This window comes from Nipponia nippon, unplaced genomic scaffold, assembly GCF_047370975.1.
Source record: "Nipponia nippon isolate SJK-2023a ecotype South Korea unplaced genomic scaffold, ASM4737097v1 scaffold_30, whole genome shotgun sequence".
Classification (NCBI taxonomy): domain Eukaryota; kingdom Metazoa; phylum Chordata; class Aves; order Pelecaniformes; family Threskiornithidae; genus Nipponia; species Nipponia nippon.
The window spans coordinates 2155975-2171270 of record NW_028262348.1 but is presented as its reverse complement, the minus strand read 5'-3'; the positions used below and the strand labels follow the sequence as shown (position 1 = coordinate 2171270).

At 45.6% G+C, this 15296-nt stretch overlaps 1 protein-coding gene across 1 annotated transcript; it reads right to left on the bottom strand.

Annotated features, from left to right (window-relative positions):
• Positions 1-321: 321 nt before the first annotated feature.
• Positions 322-15058, bottom strand: RAB35 (RAB35, member RAS oncogene family). The gene is made up of 6 exons (XM_087768699.1): positions 14935-15058; positions 11181-11231; positions 10280-10403; positions 3394-3518; positions 3170-3294; positions 322-2619 (listed from the first exon to the last, which is right to left on the bottom strand). Exons 1-6 carry the CDS (start codon positions 14984-14986, stop codon positions 2491-2493), a joined length of 606 nt encoding a protein of 201 aa, XP_087624825.1. The 5' UTR covers positions 14987-15058; the 3' UTR covers positions 322-2490.
• Positions 15059-15296: the final 238 nt, after the last annotated feature.

Here is a 15296-nt window from a genome sequence, read left to right as displayed (position 1 = left end):
AAAAAGCATAATTAGAAACTTTCATTACAGAAATAATCCTAGCAAACCAGTTAGACATTCCATTGCTCAACATTTAGGAAACTTCACATCAGCACCACTAGAGACACAGTCCCCACCCCTTCCAATTGAAGTCAGTGGCAAGAGCAGAGAGAGAACTGCTCCTCTACAGCCAGCTCTAGGAAAAAAACAAACAAAAAAAAGAAATCCCACGTGAAGCCAGGAGGTTGGGCACCTGGACTGGCAGAGTTCAAGCCGTGGCCACAAAGCCCTGGACTCAAAGAGGACCAATCTTCCCATATAAGAGAACACTCCAGGCTCGGGTGCACCATTTCCGCATTTTATTGCATCAATTCCAGTAAAGTCACACATTTTCTTTACTTCTGCCTCTATGAAGTTACTCCCTCCTAGATCCGCACGCACGCTACCACAGGAGTCCCACAGTAACGCACCTGGGCCCTTTAATCTGGAGCGGCCACCGCCACAGGACAGCTTCACTTCAACAGGAGGGCTTCGAGGCTCCTGCCCTGGGCGCGCACCACCTTCGACGTCGGAAAGCAGGCGGGATGGACCGGGGCCACCTAAGCCGCCGCTTTCCACAGCCGCTCAAGTCTTACAACGATCAGAGCTCACACTAGCAATATCATGCCAGCTCATTCTTAGTCTTGGGCTACTAACGAAAGATATGTGAAGAAAAGAGAGGGGTGAAGGCAGCTGGGTACGTACTCCCAGCACCTGAACTGATTAAAAAAACAGGTGTGTTACACATTCATCGTTTGCATTTTTTAAAAAGTCTTTAAAGTGATTGATTGTGACGTGATTGTATGATTAGGGCTCTTACCACAACCCATGAAATCTAAAAAAATGCAGGCAAAATAAGTGACTAAAATTTAGCCTCTCCTGGGGGAGGGGGAGGGAGGGAGAGCAGTGGGCTGATCCAACGCTCACGGAGGCGGGTGAATCACATCCTACCGAACCATGGCCAGCAATTCCAGAGGGCCACTTACTGACAAACCGAGTACGTCCACCTTCAAGGTCTCAAAGGAAGTCATACCCTCCGTGCCTTTTAGTCATTTTAAGGAAAAATTCTTTTTTTATTATTACTTCGGCAATTATTCAGGTGCTGAGCACGTACTTTCAGCCCAGACACTTGATCGTTTAGTTACACGCACGTACACTCTCCACCTTTAACTACACCTATTCAGGCTGATGAACTGAGCCCTTGTTTTCCCAGAAAGGCCAACAAGGGCCAGGAAAACGTTGCTGAGCATAGCGAGACCAGTTTGTTTCCAAGGGTGATCCCCCACCACCACATAACCCAAGCGAGCAAGCTTTCCATTTCTCGACATTAAACAGCAGTCCTCCCTTCTAACAGAAGAATCCTGGGAATGATCCTGCAGCAGCTTTCATATTCAGACATCAATCCAGAACAGCTGGATTTATTTGCATGCCTTTTCTCTCTCAAAAACAAAAGCTTCGCCACCAAAGTTCACATTCAAGTTCAGATCGCCTACTTGTGGACAGGGCAACAAGGAGAAGTTTGGGGGTTTTTGGCAGACTCACATGGGTTTTGTTGTTCTCAAAAGAAATGGACCCTGACTTAGGACCCTGGCTGAACCAGAAGCAGACGTCAAAGGAGTTAAACTTTGTTTTTGTTTTTTTTTTTCAAAAAAAAAAAAAAAAGTTTTACCCAAATAAATCCCACTTCTGCAGGTCAGTTTGTTTTTCAGTATCATGATACAAACTAAAGGAGAGCACAGGTACAGCTGGGCTGCAGCACAAGAAGGTGAAACCCAAGGACCCAGCTGCAAATCTGGACCATGGCAAACTGAAATTGGAGGCCCCAGCAGCAGCACCAGCTGCCAGCCCAGGGGCTGGTGAAGTGAAACCCCAGGCTCCAGCAGCAACACCTGCAATCCTGGTACCTAGAAAAACAAAGCCTGAGCCCCAGTAAAAGCCTGGAACTCCAGGTGAAGCCATAGGCCCCAGGGGCACCAGTCGCCAGCCTGGAGCCCAACAGAAATGAAGCCGGAGGCCCCAGGAAGCCGCTGCTGCCAGCCTGGGGCCAACTCGCATTAAGAACTTTGCACTGTTTCTTTAAAAAGATGAACTCTGCAGTCCATGATTGGTTGACATTAAGAAGGCATAAGCCAAAGCGACAACAGGGAGGCGAGGCTGGTTAAAGCAATATACATTATATACAAACTCTTGGGTTAATTAGTCCACTTGGTAGGCAACGTCCTTTCTTGTCTACAAGGCGCACTGGAATGAGCAGGGGAGGAGAGGGGGGCAAGATTCCATCCGATACCTTCTTGGCACTGAAGTGGTAAGGTGCCAGCGCCTCTTGATAGAAAACATGGAGAAAAAATCATCTTTAAATAACGGCACAAAACTGAGAAAGTCCTCCCGAAGCCTGCCCCAGTGGAATTGCCCGAGTCTAGCTGGAGGGGCTGATCTGTCTGAGAGCAGAGTCTCTGCAGCAGGGAAAGGGCATTAGCAGCACCGCTTCTTCCTTTTACTGTTCTTCGTTAGCTTCACCACATCATTCTGTTGCTGCTGTTGCTGCTTTGCTAGGTTTTCTTTCTTTGCTCGCAGGACTAGCTCTGTAATGCAATTAAACATCTGCAAGAGAAACAAGCCAGTTCAGACCACCCAGGAACCCAGGCTAGCTTTTGTGGGATGCTCTTCTCCTGAAGCAACTCCACTTCTCCAGGCAGTTCAATAATGGCTCAGAGATCTTCCCCAACCCACTACGGGCCAAGCGGAAATCCAGTACCTTCCCGACCCACTCCCAAGCTAAATCAGTAACACCTCTGTCCCCCTTCCCAAACCAGTAAATAAAACCAGGTCAGGTTGGCAACCGAGGCCAGGAGTGAAGATCGGGCAGCCCTCCCTCCTAGCAGCACCCTCCCTAGTGAGAAGTCTTTCCGGAGACCAGGCCTAGTACGTTAGCGCTGCAAAGCTAGGGAAAAGGCAACGTGGGCTCCTTCATTTCGCTTCCCAACTCTTCCAAATGCAGTTGGACGTCTCTTCTTGACATTTTACCTACTCACTTGCAACTGGTATAAAGCATTTTATCTTTCTTCCTCAGTGGGAAGAATGTAATTCTTATTTTTTCCCAAGCCATTATCCCCACGTCATTTTATCTATACTCTTCTGCATATTATATTACCTCTTCCACATTAATATTTTCTTTGGCGCTGGTCTCAAACAATTGGATCTCCATCTGCCCAGCAAATTTATAGGCATCTTCCGTTTCTACCACTTTTCGCTCTGGGTCATCATTCTTATTTCCCACTAAAAAAGGAAAGGAAAAAAAAAAAAAAAGTCAGTTTTGTACTGCAGCAGGTCAGCCCGCTAAGTAAGATTCTCTTCACTCTCTGATCAGAAACTTACCTAGTATCCGGCAGACATCATCACAATTTTGATTAATTTCATGCAACCACCGCTTTACATTCACAAAAGATTCTGCACTGGTTACGTCGTAGACAACAATGACCCCATGTGTTCCTCTGTAATACCTAGGGAGCAGGAAAAGGCAATAAACGTTAACTCAAGCTATGCATCACCTTCTCAGCTCTTTCCCTTAGCTTCTGCAAGGTTCATAACAAATCCCCACGTTACAGCAATCAAGTGCCCCCATTTTCTTTCCGCTGGGAGTCACTTAATTCTTTTACAACAGCTAGATGACATGCTGTTCCTCTAAACCTACAGAGTTCCCTGCTCACTTAGTCTGTACAAGCAGGCTTCAAAGTCCAAAGACTGCCGTTTACTTCCTTGTTCAGGTTGTCAAGATCTTCAAAGATGAATCCTGTCCTCCGGCTACGTGAGCAAAAGGTGGCGGTGCCCCCAGTACGTCCTCAGAACTGGCTGTGATGCGAACCTTCGCGTTGTCCGAGCCACGGCAAGCTTTTGCAGTGAGTTTGTTATCTGTGAAAGATCACCTACAGGCTAAAATTTCAGCGGATCTCCAGCTACACTCAACCCCCAGTCACAGTTCTCTTCAGCTCACAAAAATTTCTGTCTTGTTGAGCGACTGTGTTCTGATCGCACCTTCCTACTCAACAGATCGACGCCATATGTGCATTCAATGCGCTCTGCTACCTTTAGCCATTAAAAATAAGCTTCGTTTCAGTTTATTCCCATTAGTCTTGGGCAACCAGCACCTTTAAAAGATGATGAGCAATTCTGATATGCAAGGAAAACACCTGAATTCAAGTTCCAACGTTATCACCTGCACGAACCTACTAAAGGCAGGCGGTATGCGCACCATGAGAATGCTATATAAAAAGCAAGCTCCACCTTCTCAGTTTTCAGCCACATTCACAGGGCGACCAGGTATTTTCTCTATTGCAAATTAGGTGGCTTTGACCAAAAAAAAGAAAAAAAAAAAAAAAAAAAGGAATATTTTGTGTAGCTTTATTCTTTCCCTTTCATTTCCTCCTCTTGAAAACAAATTCAAGAATTCAACATACCAAAATCAAAGATTATCCTTTCAATTGTGACAGCATTTCTAGAGCTTGATCTCTTAGTGCAAGCACTCCTTGCAGCACCATCCCTTCCATCGCACTTTAAAGATGCCCACTGTGACCACTCTGGTCCTCTTTGATAGTTTATTCCCACTCAGCGAACACACCTTTAAACTTCAAAGCCTTTTCATCTAACCCAAACGCACTACCTTACAGAAGACCTCAAAGCTTCGGCTCACTTCTGCTACTGATGCGCTTGAGCGAGTCACTCTCTCTTCCTCACCTTTAGCCTCACCGTCCCTGCCGTAAGAGAAGCCACCTGCCTTTATAAACCATCAAGACAGACTTGCCACGGGCAGGCAGGTGTCACGTACAGAGCGCACGCATCTCCCCCGGCCCTATCCTCTCATGACCACTTTGCGGTGACAGTCACCGGGTATCAACACTCCTCTGTGATACCACGCATACTCTACAGACGTCGGAGAGCCCGCTCCTCTTGCTCATCTGGGCACTTGCAGAAGACAACCAAATATTTCTTCCATGCCATGTTTTACCGTAATTTATGCTGTACATTCACTTTCCTTGGCAAGAACTAACTCAGGTAAGAATTATTTATTCCCAGCCCATACGAGATCCTGCACATTCAAATATTCCAGCCCATTTGCAATCAGTTCCTTCAATGGCTTTAGAACTTGCTACAGCACTGCATTTGTGCTTTACTTCGTTACAAGCTCAACTTTTATTTCATAACCTAGATCCTTGAGAGGAAAAAGTATTCCATAGCCTGAATCCACACATTGCAAAAATAATCCATCCTCTGACACTAACATGTACTGCACACAGTTTTGGATGACTACTGTTTTGTGTGAAGCATCAGAAAGGGAAAGATCTCCGATCCTACCAACACACCAGATTTCTCTACATCTGGCCACTAATCTTCAAACTCTCCCATGTCACCTAATGGTCTTTTAATTCAGGCTGACCCACCACTTCCTCCCTAGCACTGAGCATTGTATTTGCAAAGACAGCATTCAGCCTTTAGAGACACGCAGTGGTTCAGTGACACCTACGCAGAGCTGCTTCAGTCTGCTGTGCACACCATAAAACCACGCCTGGTATCCCAGTCATCCGAACCAGAGGACCCACTGGAGCACCCTGCTGCTCCTACCTTGCCCACGCACCTAGGTTTTCTTCTAAGCAAAGCATATGATGTCGGGGAAGAAGAATAGCACGCGCCCTGCACATATAGATCCCACTCCTGACGTGTCGTCAGCATAGTCGTCGTCTGCTCCTAGGGATGAGGGCTGTGGGCTGGACCAAGCAGCACAGACCACTACGGCATTCAAAACTCTGCAGGAGCTGGGAGCTCCTGCCACAAAGCACTAATATTACCAACCACCCCTCAGAAATATCTTCCTTCGTGCAAGACAGCAACCCCTGACTCCTGCTGAGTTCCTACCAGCATACACTGCTACTATTTTTGGAAGGGAAAATTGGCTGGCACGTCGTTCTAGAAAGGTTGCCAACCCCTCATCTACACTAAAATGTCATTTTCTCCATTGGCTGACATTACCTTTTAGCAGTCCAAGAGATAAGACCACGACTACCTTTTATTCTCTCTTAAGCCCCATAATACACATTTTTCTCACAAAGCCAGTCATGCTATCTTCTATCATTTGTTAGATACAGCCTTGTGACCTAGATAACATTTTAGGCTTAACAAGTACAGGAAAGATTCTCCAACCCCAAGTGCAGGGCAGTACCAGAAAACAAAATCTGATTTATCCAACCCCATACTTCAGATTTCAGAATGATGCAGTGCAGAATTGCTTTTATAACAAGTTGTAGGCTTTGGTGAGCAGAGAACAGATGGGGCTTTTGGCATTCAGGGAGGAGTAGGTGTAAATTTTGTGCTTTTGGCAACCAAGAGGTAGTTGAGGCTTTGACACTAGGGAAAGAATGCCTTCTCTTCTTCCCAGCCACATTTTAAGGAAGATGGAGACCATAGAAATGACAGCAGAAGAGAAATGAAGTTCTCAATCTCAGCCTCCCATTCAAGGACTAAATGACTGACGCTAGCTGTCCTCTATTTGGCAGGAGCGTTGTGCCATGTGCCCTACACTACCTGCTACTGCTCCTAGTGATAAATACATTAATGGAATAAAAAAAAAAAAAAAAAAGTCATAGAACAGTTATTCATGTTTAGAGTGCCCATGAAAGTATCCCCTTGAGGTGAAAGACAACCAAACTTCACCTGTATACGCCCTTGGATGTTTGGTAGCAGCCAACTAGCTTCCATATAGTTGGAAGAGTTTTACATTTAGCTTTGGTGTGGAAAAGGCTTAAGAATGTTAACATTTAAGTTGAAATAAACACCTAAGTTGCTTGTTCTACTTGTAGAATTATATTTAAAGAAGCTTAAAGACAGAAGCTTACTGCCTTTGAAACATTATCTAATACTGAAGACTTGATACAGAAAAGCTTCAGAACCGGTTCACCAAACCCATCGTGTCCTTCAGCCATCTGCGTTCGCCCCGCGCCTCTCTGAAGGCTGCCGTTCTAAGCAGAAGGGAACATTTTGCCATTCAGTGTGGTACTCCCTACTACAGATACCAATAAGAAAGTGCTCAGATTTCCTCTAGCAAATGCTTCCCAAGATTAGCATCTGGAGTTATAATAACTAGGTTCATGAAGCATGACGGTAGCTAAGTCGGATTTAGAAGAGAGAAAGTATTAGTTCAGTAGGGCACGTATGTTCATTTTTCCAGGGGGGGGGAGAAAAAAAAAAAGTAACTGCCCAACATGAAAGATAGGTCATTGGTTTAATCCAGCATCTTTGTTAATATTTCACTAGTTTGTAGTATACATGTTTCCTTATGTTTCATTCTTCTAGAATTCTAACCAGTTCCAGAGACTTTTAATAATCTGTTTTCATACTCATCTTTGTTTCAGGTTCCTGGAAGCACATGTATTGTTACAGGTCAGTTGACTAGTCTTTTGACCATCATATCTGGTTTGCAAGACACATCAATTCTGTCATCTCAAAAAGCTTATCCCTCTCTTGAACATGCCATTCCACGCAAATGCATGGCAGAAAGTCCCTCTGCTAGCGCTATTCATCCTGTGCTAGCATCTGACAACTATTATTTAAAGCTTAAATCCTAAAACCACAGTCCTGAATCAGGACGGAGCATCCTACCTACAACAACAAATCAAGTACACAAAAGTTCACGCATCTTAACTATTCCTGCTAATACAGCTGAGTCCTGGCGTGCTACATCTCTGGTGAATTTAAATCAAATTTAGAGTTTGTATGACGTTCCATGCCAACCAAATGCACACAACTTGGCCTCTCCTCCCACTAGGCACCAGCTATCCCAGTACTTCCACATTTAATAGACAGTAAAACCAGCTGCTATCTTTTATACTTCCCAGTCTGAAATGCTGATGTGGTTTATTTTTCCTGAGTTTCTGTAAAATACTCCAGGTCACCTTGATTTCTGTTGCTCCACAGTTTTATTGTTTTTCAGCTTCTGTAGCTATAGTCAAGTAAAATCAAAATAGAATGACCTTTTAATGTTTCCGAATTCTCTACTATTAACTTCCTACCACCTCTACCATTTTGCAATTCCAGGTCTACACAGCAGTACTTCCAACCTGTTACTATTATTACCAGATGGGCTCTAATTTCAGACTTGCTTGCCAGGCTTGGCTCAACATCAATCTGGACTCTACCTTTAACTGTGAAGGGACTTCCTGGCCTACAGTAATACTGAAGGACACCTTTTATAGTCTTAACCTCAATCTAAACCTCAATCAAGTCAAAGAGTAGACAAAGACTACTACACTTTTGACAGCGCACTCGCACTCCACCCACGATTTGCTAACCAAGCCCTTTTTTAACTACTAGCATGGTAACTGATTTGTCACTCAGTCTGGGCTAAGCAAATCAGGTACGGTATTACTTTGCCAATATAAAAAAAAATATATATATAGAACCATTTCTAAAAATCAGGATCTTATCTCCTGTTTTTACAGGTGATATGTTTAGGTCCAGAGCGCCTCTTGAAAAATATCAACGAACGCTAGACCGTCACAGCTAGCTGACCTAGCAGCAAGAAGAGCCCTCACGACAAGGTAACCAGCATTCCCAAAGTTTTCCTCAACCCTTCAAATGCACTCGGACACAGGAACTTCTTTGCTTAAACTTGCACAAAATTCAAATCTTTCTTCCCTGACCACGGAAGATTCTGTAACTACTTCACCAGAGATAAGGCAGGAAAACTGGGGCCTTCACTTCCCCAAGAGTAAAATATACGTCACTTTGGTAAAAAGCTATGCAAAAGAAAGTAGTAGCAGAGTTCAAACAGGTCATGGCACAAATGCCCTCAAACCATTTCAGCTTCCCCATTTTAAATGTTAATCGAAGGAAAAAATTTACATGAAACACTACGCAAAGTCCCATCTGCAGCTATTCCCGTTCACAAAAGGAAGCCTCCTTTCCTGGTATTCCCCGCTCAGTGCCGGATACCACGGCTTTCTAAACTAGCTGGCATCAGCCCCACTAACCAACGCTCATTAACGCAGCTCCGAGTCGTGTCAGGGAATCTGAAAACAGGAAGGCCATGTGCTGACTCAGCACTAATTGGGGCACTCTGTGACTAGCCCGCGCGCACAGCTGATGGGAGCCGCAGCAGTGCACGGCTGCCTGCCCCTCACCGCTTCCTGCCCCACGCCACCTGCAGCACTGAAACAAGAAGTGATGTCACACACAGGAACCCTACAAGAGGCAACCCATTTTTTTCAAGCTAAACACTTAAGAAACAATGGAAGTAATCCAGTAATATCCGTATAGAAGCGCAGAGGAAAGGGGCGGCGCGCGCATCAGGTTCGATTTTGCCATTTCTAGCTCTTTAGACATAACACAGATGCATCCAATCTCATTATTTTTACGTCTGAGTAAGTTAACCAATACATCAGCTGAAAACGATTCTCCTCTCCAATAGGAGTCAAAAGAGAAATCAGTCATGAAAGACCAAGTGAACCACCTAGGTCTTTCAAGAACTACTATTTTTTGTTAATACCCAAAGGAAACAAAAGTTCCATTTCCAAGCGTATTTTTTCCTCTTCCCCTAGTGCCACGGTGAGCAGTCCCACCTTTAATGCAATCAGTTTACAAATGAATTTTATTCTTAGTTCCCACTGCTGCAGCTTTGGGTGTGGTTTCTTCAGGAACAGGAAAAGCTGTTCAAAAGGACAATGAGCATGAAACTGAACTCGAACCAAGGAAAAGGTTAACTTCATGTGGGCGTCTGCCTCAACAGAACTCCACACAAAGATAGCCGCTAAAATGCAGTTGTCCTAAAAGAAAACTAAATATCGGAAATCCCATTCTTCGATCTCAAAGCTATTCATTAGTTATACGACACCGACGGAGGGTTTGCACTCTGTACTTCTGCAATACATACAATCAGAGGATGACCTTCTTGGATACGCTTCAGAGACAAGTTTTCTAGCGTATGCAGAACAGCGAAATAACTCCGGTTCTACCCTTTGGAAACTAGCAGCAGAGGAATAAGACAAAGCCATCGTGGAAATGCAGAGAGGAGTGAGGAAATCTGAAACTCCAGTTTCAAACCTAACCACAGTATCACCACCGCTATCGGTCCTAAACCAGCTGAGAGAAGTCCCACTGTACAGACAGCAAAGCTATCGTTAGCTAACCAACTGCAACATTAAAATATCCAAACCTTAACTCTAAACTACACGATCCATACACCAAGCTACATATCATTAAGCCCAGTTATACTCACGTTGATGTAATAGTCCGGAAGCGCTCCTGTCCAGCTGTGTCCCAGATCTGTAGCTTCACCTTCTCTCCATTGATCTCAACTGTCCGGATTTTAAAATCCACTCCAATTGTGGTTATGTAGCTGCCTGAAGGGAAAGCGTAGGTAAGTGAGAACCTAAGTCTTGTTTGTTTTGGATGTTCCAAAGCACGCTTCTGCATGCTATTTAGCAGTAGCTCTCAGATTGGACAGGAGAACAAGGTTCCCCCTATCTGCTTATCTTTCAAAATGCCCTATCAGGTCATGCTGATCTGCATGTTTTCATCTGCAGCTAATAGCTTCTTTTTTCTAGCCATAAAGCCATTTCTCCCATGCCACCCTTTAAATTTAAAATTCAGTGTTACAAAATAAAATTATTCTTCTGCCGCATTGCTGCTCAAGAGTAAGCACCCAAATATCTCAAGAAATGGACAGTAACTATGCAAGTATTTCATTTGCGAAAATTTTGAGACAAAGCTTTGCTTTACTTGCTTGTGCAATCGCTTATTTTGAACACAGTCTGTTCTAAGAGTTTTCTCCCAATCAATTAGTTATGTCCCAAATGTAAGTTATTTAGCCACAATACTCAATCAATCTAAATGCCCAGTGGCCAATAGGAAGTCTGCACAGAGCACAGCATAAGCTAAAAAACCTAAGCTCTTTCTGGAACCATGGCAGCATTTAAATACTGTGGGACTTTCAGTTGCAAGCGAAGATCAGACCGGACGGCTTGTATAAGCTTATAGCAAGAGCAGCAAAGTTAGAAACAGAATGTATTCCTCGTACAGCTAGCAGTGGGGAAGTGCAGAAGAACAACTCCTTGCCAACCAGCAGCACTGGAGCAGACCTTGACCATTTCAGTTACTGAAGTAAACAAAACACTCACCTGAGAAGGTATTATCTGCAAAACGCAACAGCAAACTGCTCTTGCCCACACCTATGACAAACAAAGACAGCAAGATCTTTGAATACAGTCATCTTGGGCGTCAGGTAACATAACAGTATTTTACCCGTTTGTTGCATTTTTAACTCTAACTAGGATCTTTTCTCAGCCGATAACTTAGTACCATCCACCTTGACTATTCATTTCGGTACTCTCCTTGAAGATCTGATCAAGCACACTGCTGTCACTCCAAGACTTGGTATGCTTCTTGTAGCAGTACAGGTTTGGGGTTTTTTTTGTCTCCTCCTTCCTCCAGCCCTCGGCAAACTCTCCAACAGTAGCTTTTGAACTGTGGTCAGTTCTAAGAGGTCATAAAAGAGTAATAACTAAAAGCAAGTTTACGATCAGTAGACTTACTTTTACTGAGGAAAGATCCAAAAAAGAGTATGTCACGCTAATTAACAAGTACTCAGGACACTGCTCTACACTACTCTACTGAGTTCCACTTGCACATCATTCTTAACACCACTGCCTACCTCCCATTCATTTATGCCGTGCTCAACGGCAGTGGAATTTGGACTACTTAGACAATCAGACTAGGGTTTGCTACTATAAAGCTTATGTTATCATGGCCACAGTTTAACAGAAGCCTAAACCAAACAGGGGAGTTGGGAACCATTGTTCTATACTGCCATCCAAAACAGGCTTGTTCCACACCTAACAGGAAGGACACATACCTTTCTGAAGTTGTACCTTTTGCCAAACTGTTCCATCAAACATTTCTCTAAGTGCTTTGAGCAGCACTTCATCCAGGTTTTCCTTACACGATTGTTTGCGCCCTGATCACACCCTGTTGCAGGGAAGCGTTTTTCACAGTGCTTCAGACAAGAATCGTAAGAAACTCATTCCTGCACAGCCAACCAAGGGAATCTGGGTATCAGAATGCCTCAAAGTTGTTATCTCTGCATAACATCTCTGCTGTTAATGTCCCTTCCCCTCCAGAAAAGAAGTCTGCTATGTCATGAAGAGGAAATTCAGCTTCACCAGGGTGATTATCTATTAAATCTTCTCAGGTAGAAGTTATTTAAACTAATTCTTTAGATGATGTAGAACTTGCAAGTTCTTCTTAATAGAAGACCTGTGCAAAAGGCGTGTGCAAAGAATACAGAACTGCAAGAGTTCTCAGCTGCTGACATCTGAAGATAGCTACCAGCACAAAAAAAAAAAAAAAAAAAAGCACAAAACTCAAAATCTGCATGATTCCAGTAAGCCAGATCTCATTTGCAAAGAGTTCAAATCACCAGACATCTGAAGAAGCCATGCTCACTTCTCATTGAGTATTACAAATCTTAAAGAAAAAAAAAAAAGAATGCTATTAAAAAATACAAAGTTACAGCGTGCATACACTGAATACCTCTGAGCTCAAAAAAAGGTAGCAGAGCAGTTCCTAAACTTTAGCAGAGGACTGGTTATTTAGCAAGAGCTAAAACCCTGCAAAATACCACCTGACTAAGGTATAAAAAAAGAAAAAAAGGTTTCAGCAAGGACTATGCTTCTTGATCAAGCAGCCTTGGCCTCCAGCTTAATAAAAAGAAAGGAGATGGTGGAACCCACAGCCTTGTCAGACCACACCACCTTCTTAAAACGTCAGTCAGCCCCAGGCTACGCTGCAGAGCTGCATGGGCCGCACAGGACCACCGCTCCGTCAGACTGTCCACTGCTGCACAGCCACGCTCTTGCCGATGCTGCTCCCGGGACTCGGGCAGCTTCTAGAGAAACCTCCTGAACTCAGGAAGGTCTACACGCTCCCGATGACAACCATCTCGCTAAGCAAACGCTGCCTCTGACCTGCACTGGTCACCTATAGAGAAACCACACTCTTCGTGACCGTCCACTTCCTACACAGAGTTATTTCAAGAGCTGAAAAGAGAAGGCTAGCAGGGCCTCTTTGCTTGTTGAAGACAGCAAAATGAAACAAAAAAAAAGGCCTATGGGCTTTGCAAAATCAATATTAAAAGCAAAATTCTGGGCCGTACCAGTTTCTAAACCCCATATCCTACTGAATGGTAGAGTGAATTAAAGAAGCACGAGCGAATTAAAGAAGCACATGCAAAGCACGGATCATCTGTATTATTTTTAAATATTCGGCACAACTGAGATCACCAGCAGCTTCTCAAGATGACCTGTTCTACAAACACACAAACCTAGTACCCTCTTGATGTATTTGCCTACAGGGGAAAGCAGATGAGACATAATCATCCTATCCAGTATCAGTCTACTTCCTACTGCAAGGAATAAACATCAATAAACAAGGCAAGCAAACTGTTTTGTGAAAGCAGGGACAAAGCCTTCCTGTTGGGGTTAGCAAAAACAAAAACAAAAAAGAAAAAAAATCAATACTCAAACTACATAGTGAGATTTAATTACAACAGAGAACCACAGGCAACCCGACAATTCTCACAACGCTTTCTTCCTCTCACTGGATACACTGCAGGGACTCAAGAAGACTCAGCTAAGAAACTTCATTTAATTGTTCCAAATGAGGAGAAGTCCTCCTCAGAGTTTTCACCATCCTGTTTATCTTGCCTGAACAGTTTTGAAACTCATCAGCAAGCAACAGAATTGCTGCTTTACTCAGAATGCAACATTTGGTTTTAATAATCCACAGGCTCCCAAAAGTGCGTAGGGTTTTAAGCTGTTTTGAAGGTGTTGCCCTTTCTCCCTCTTTAGATCCCTTCATGCAGACACAGTTTAGTATAGAATAAAATATTTTTACATACAGCTAAAGCTTCTGGAGGTGACAACTGCCAAGATCATGCAACATTACACCTTCACCCAAGAGCCGTGCCTCGCTGCATGCTGGGACCTGCTGCCTTATGGACCACACCTCTATTAAAAGAAGAGGGTGGATGCCATCTTCTCCAGCTTATGGAAATTAAACTGTAAGCTGTTGGAGCGTTACCAACACTGAACTGGACTGAAGACAGGAATCTTCCCAGTCCCAGTTCTTATGTACCTAGACTAAAGCACCAGACACAGGCTGAGTTTGCACGCCAGCCCTCCAGAAGTTTCTGAAACTGCTGCAGAAGGATTTACAGGTCTATTTTCAAAAATCTGTAACTACCCCTTATCCATAACTATTTTAGGTATTTGCATCCTTTGCTAGAAGTACACAAAGCTACCAGCTCTTCAAGGATTTATTAAAAAAAAGTGACGAACTCTAAAACCGAGACTTCAGGGTGAAGCACGGGAAGAGTCTTAAGGAATAATTAAGATAATAAAGAGTATTAAAACGTAGTAGTTGCCACGCTGGAAACAATGGTCCCTAGGGCTGAGGAGCAGCCAGCCCTTCCCATCGATGCCTTAAACCGCCTGTCACAGGGGAAGGGAATTCCCTCCTCGTCCCAGCAGGAATTAGCGGGCGCCCTCGGAAGGGGCGGCTCGCAAGGGCCTCACCCATCCGTGCCCCGTCTTCCTTCTCCTAATCCTGGCCCCGCCACCGACCACAGCACCCCGCGGCGCCCGGTTCATCACCCGATGAAAGCTCCCAGGGCCCAGGCGAACGCGCCCCCCCCGCTCCAGGCGCGGGGTGCCCCTGCCTCCCGCCCGGCAGAGCCGGGGCACCGGCCGCAACGGCCCCGGGAGAGGGCCGCCCTCTCCGCCGCCCTCAGGCCCCCGACGGCCCGGGCGGAGGCGAGGGGCGGCCACCCCGCCAGCGGCCTACCCCCGCCCCCGGCGCCGCGCCGCCCTCCCTCACCGCTGTCGCCGATGATGAGCAGCTTGAAGAGGTGATCGTAGTCCCTGGCCATGGCCGGGGCGGCGGGAGCGGCCGCGGGCGGCGGAGCTGGGGGGGGGGGGGGGGGCGGCGGCGGCGGCGGGCCGGATCCACTTCCCGAACAAACAGCCGGAACTGACAGCGCCGCCGCCGCGCCTGCGCGCCGCCCACCCGGGCCGCCCGCGCCCCGCGCCTGCGCGGACGGCGGAGAGCGGCGGCGGTTGGCCGCGCCTGCGCGGGAGCTGGGGCGGGCGGGGCGCTGCTCGCGCTCCTCGGCGGCCATGGCGGAGCTGCGAGGGACGGGCCGCCGCCCGCCTCCGCCCGCCTCCCCTCCGCTGCCGGCT

Excerpts from the sequence above, each read along its gene's own strand:
- RAB35 (XM_087768699.1), bottom strand. The coding sequence starts at position 14,986 with ATGGCCAGGGACTACGATCACCTCTTCAAGCTGCTCATCATCGGCGAC. Across the intron at positions 3,519-10,279 it reads TTCCGGACTATTACATCAAC|GTATTACAGAGGAACACATG; the intron begins GTGAGTATAACT and ends CCTGCTCCCTAG. Across the intron at positions 2,620-3,169 it reads AAAATATTAATGTGGAAGAG|ATGTTTAATTGCATTACAGA; the intron begins GTAATATAATAT and ends TTTCTCTTGCAG.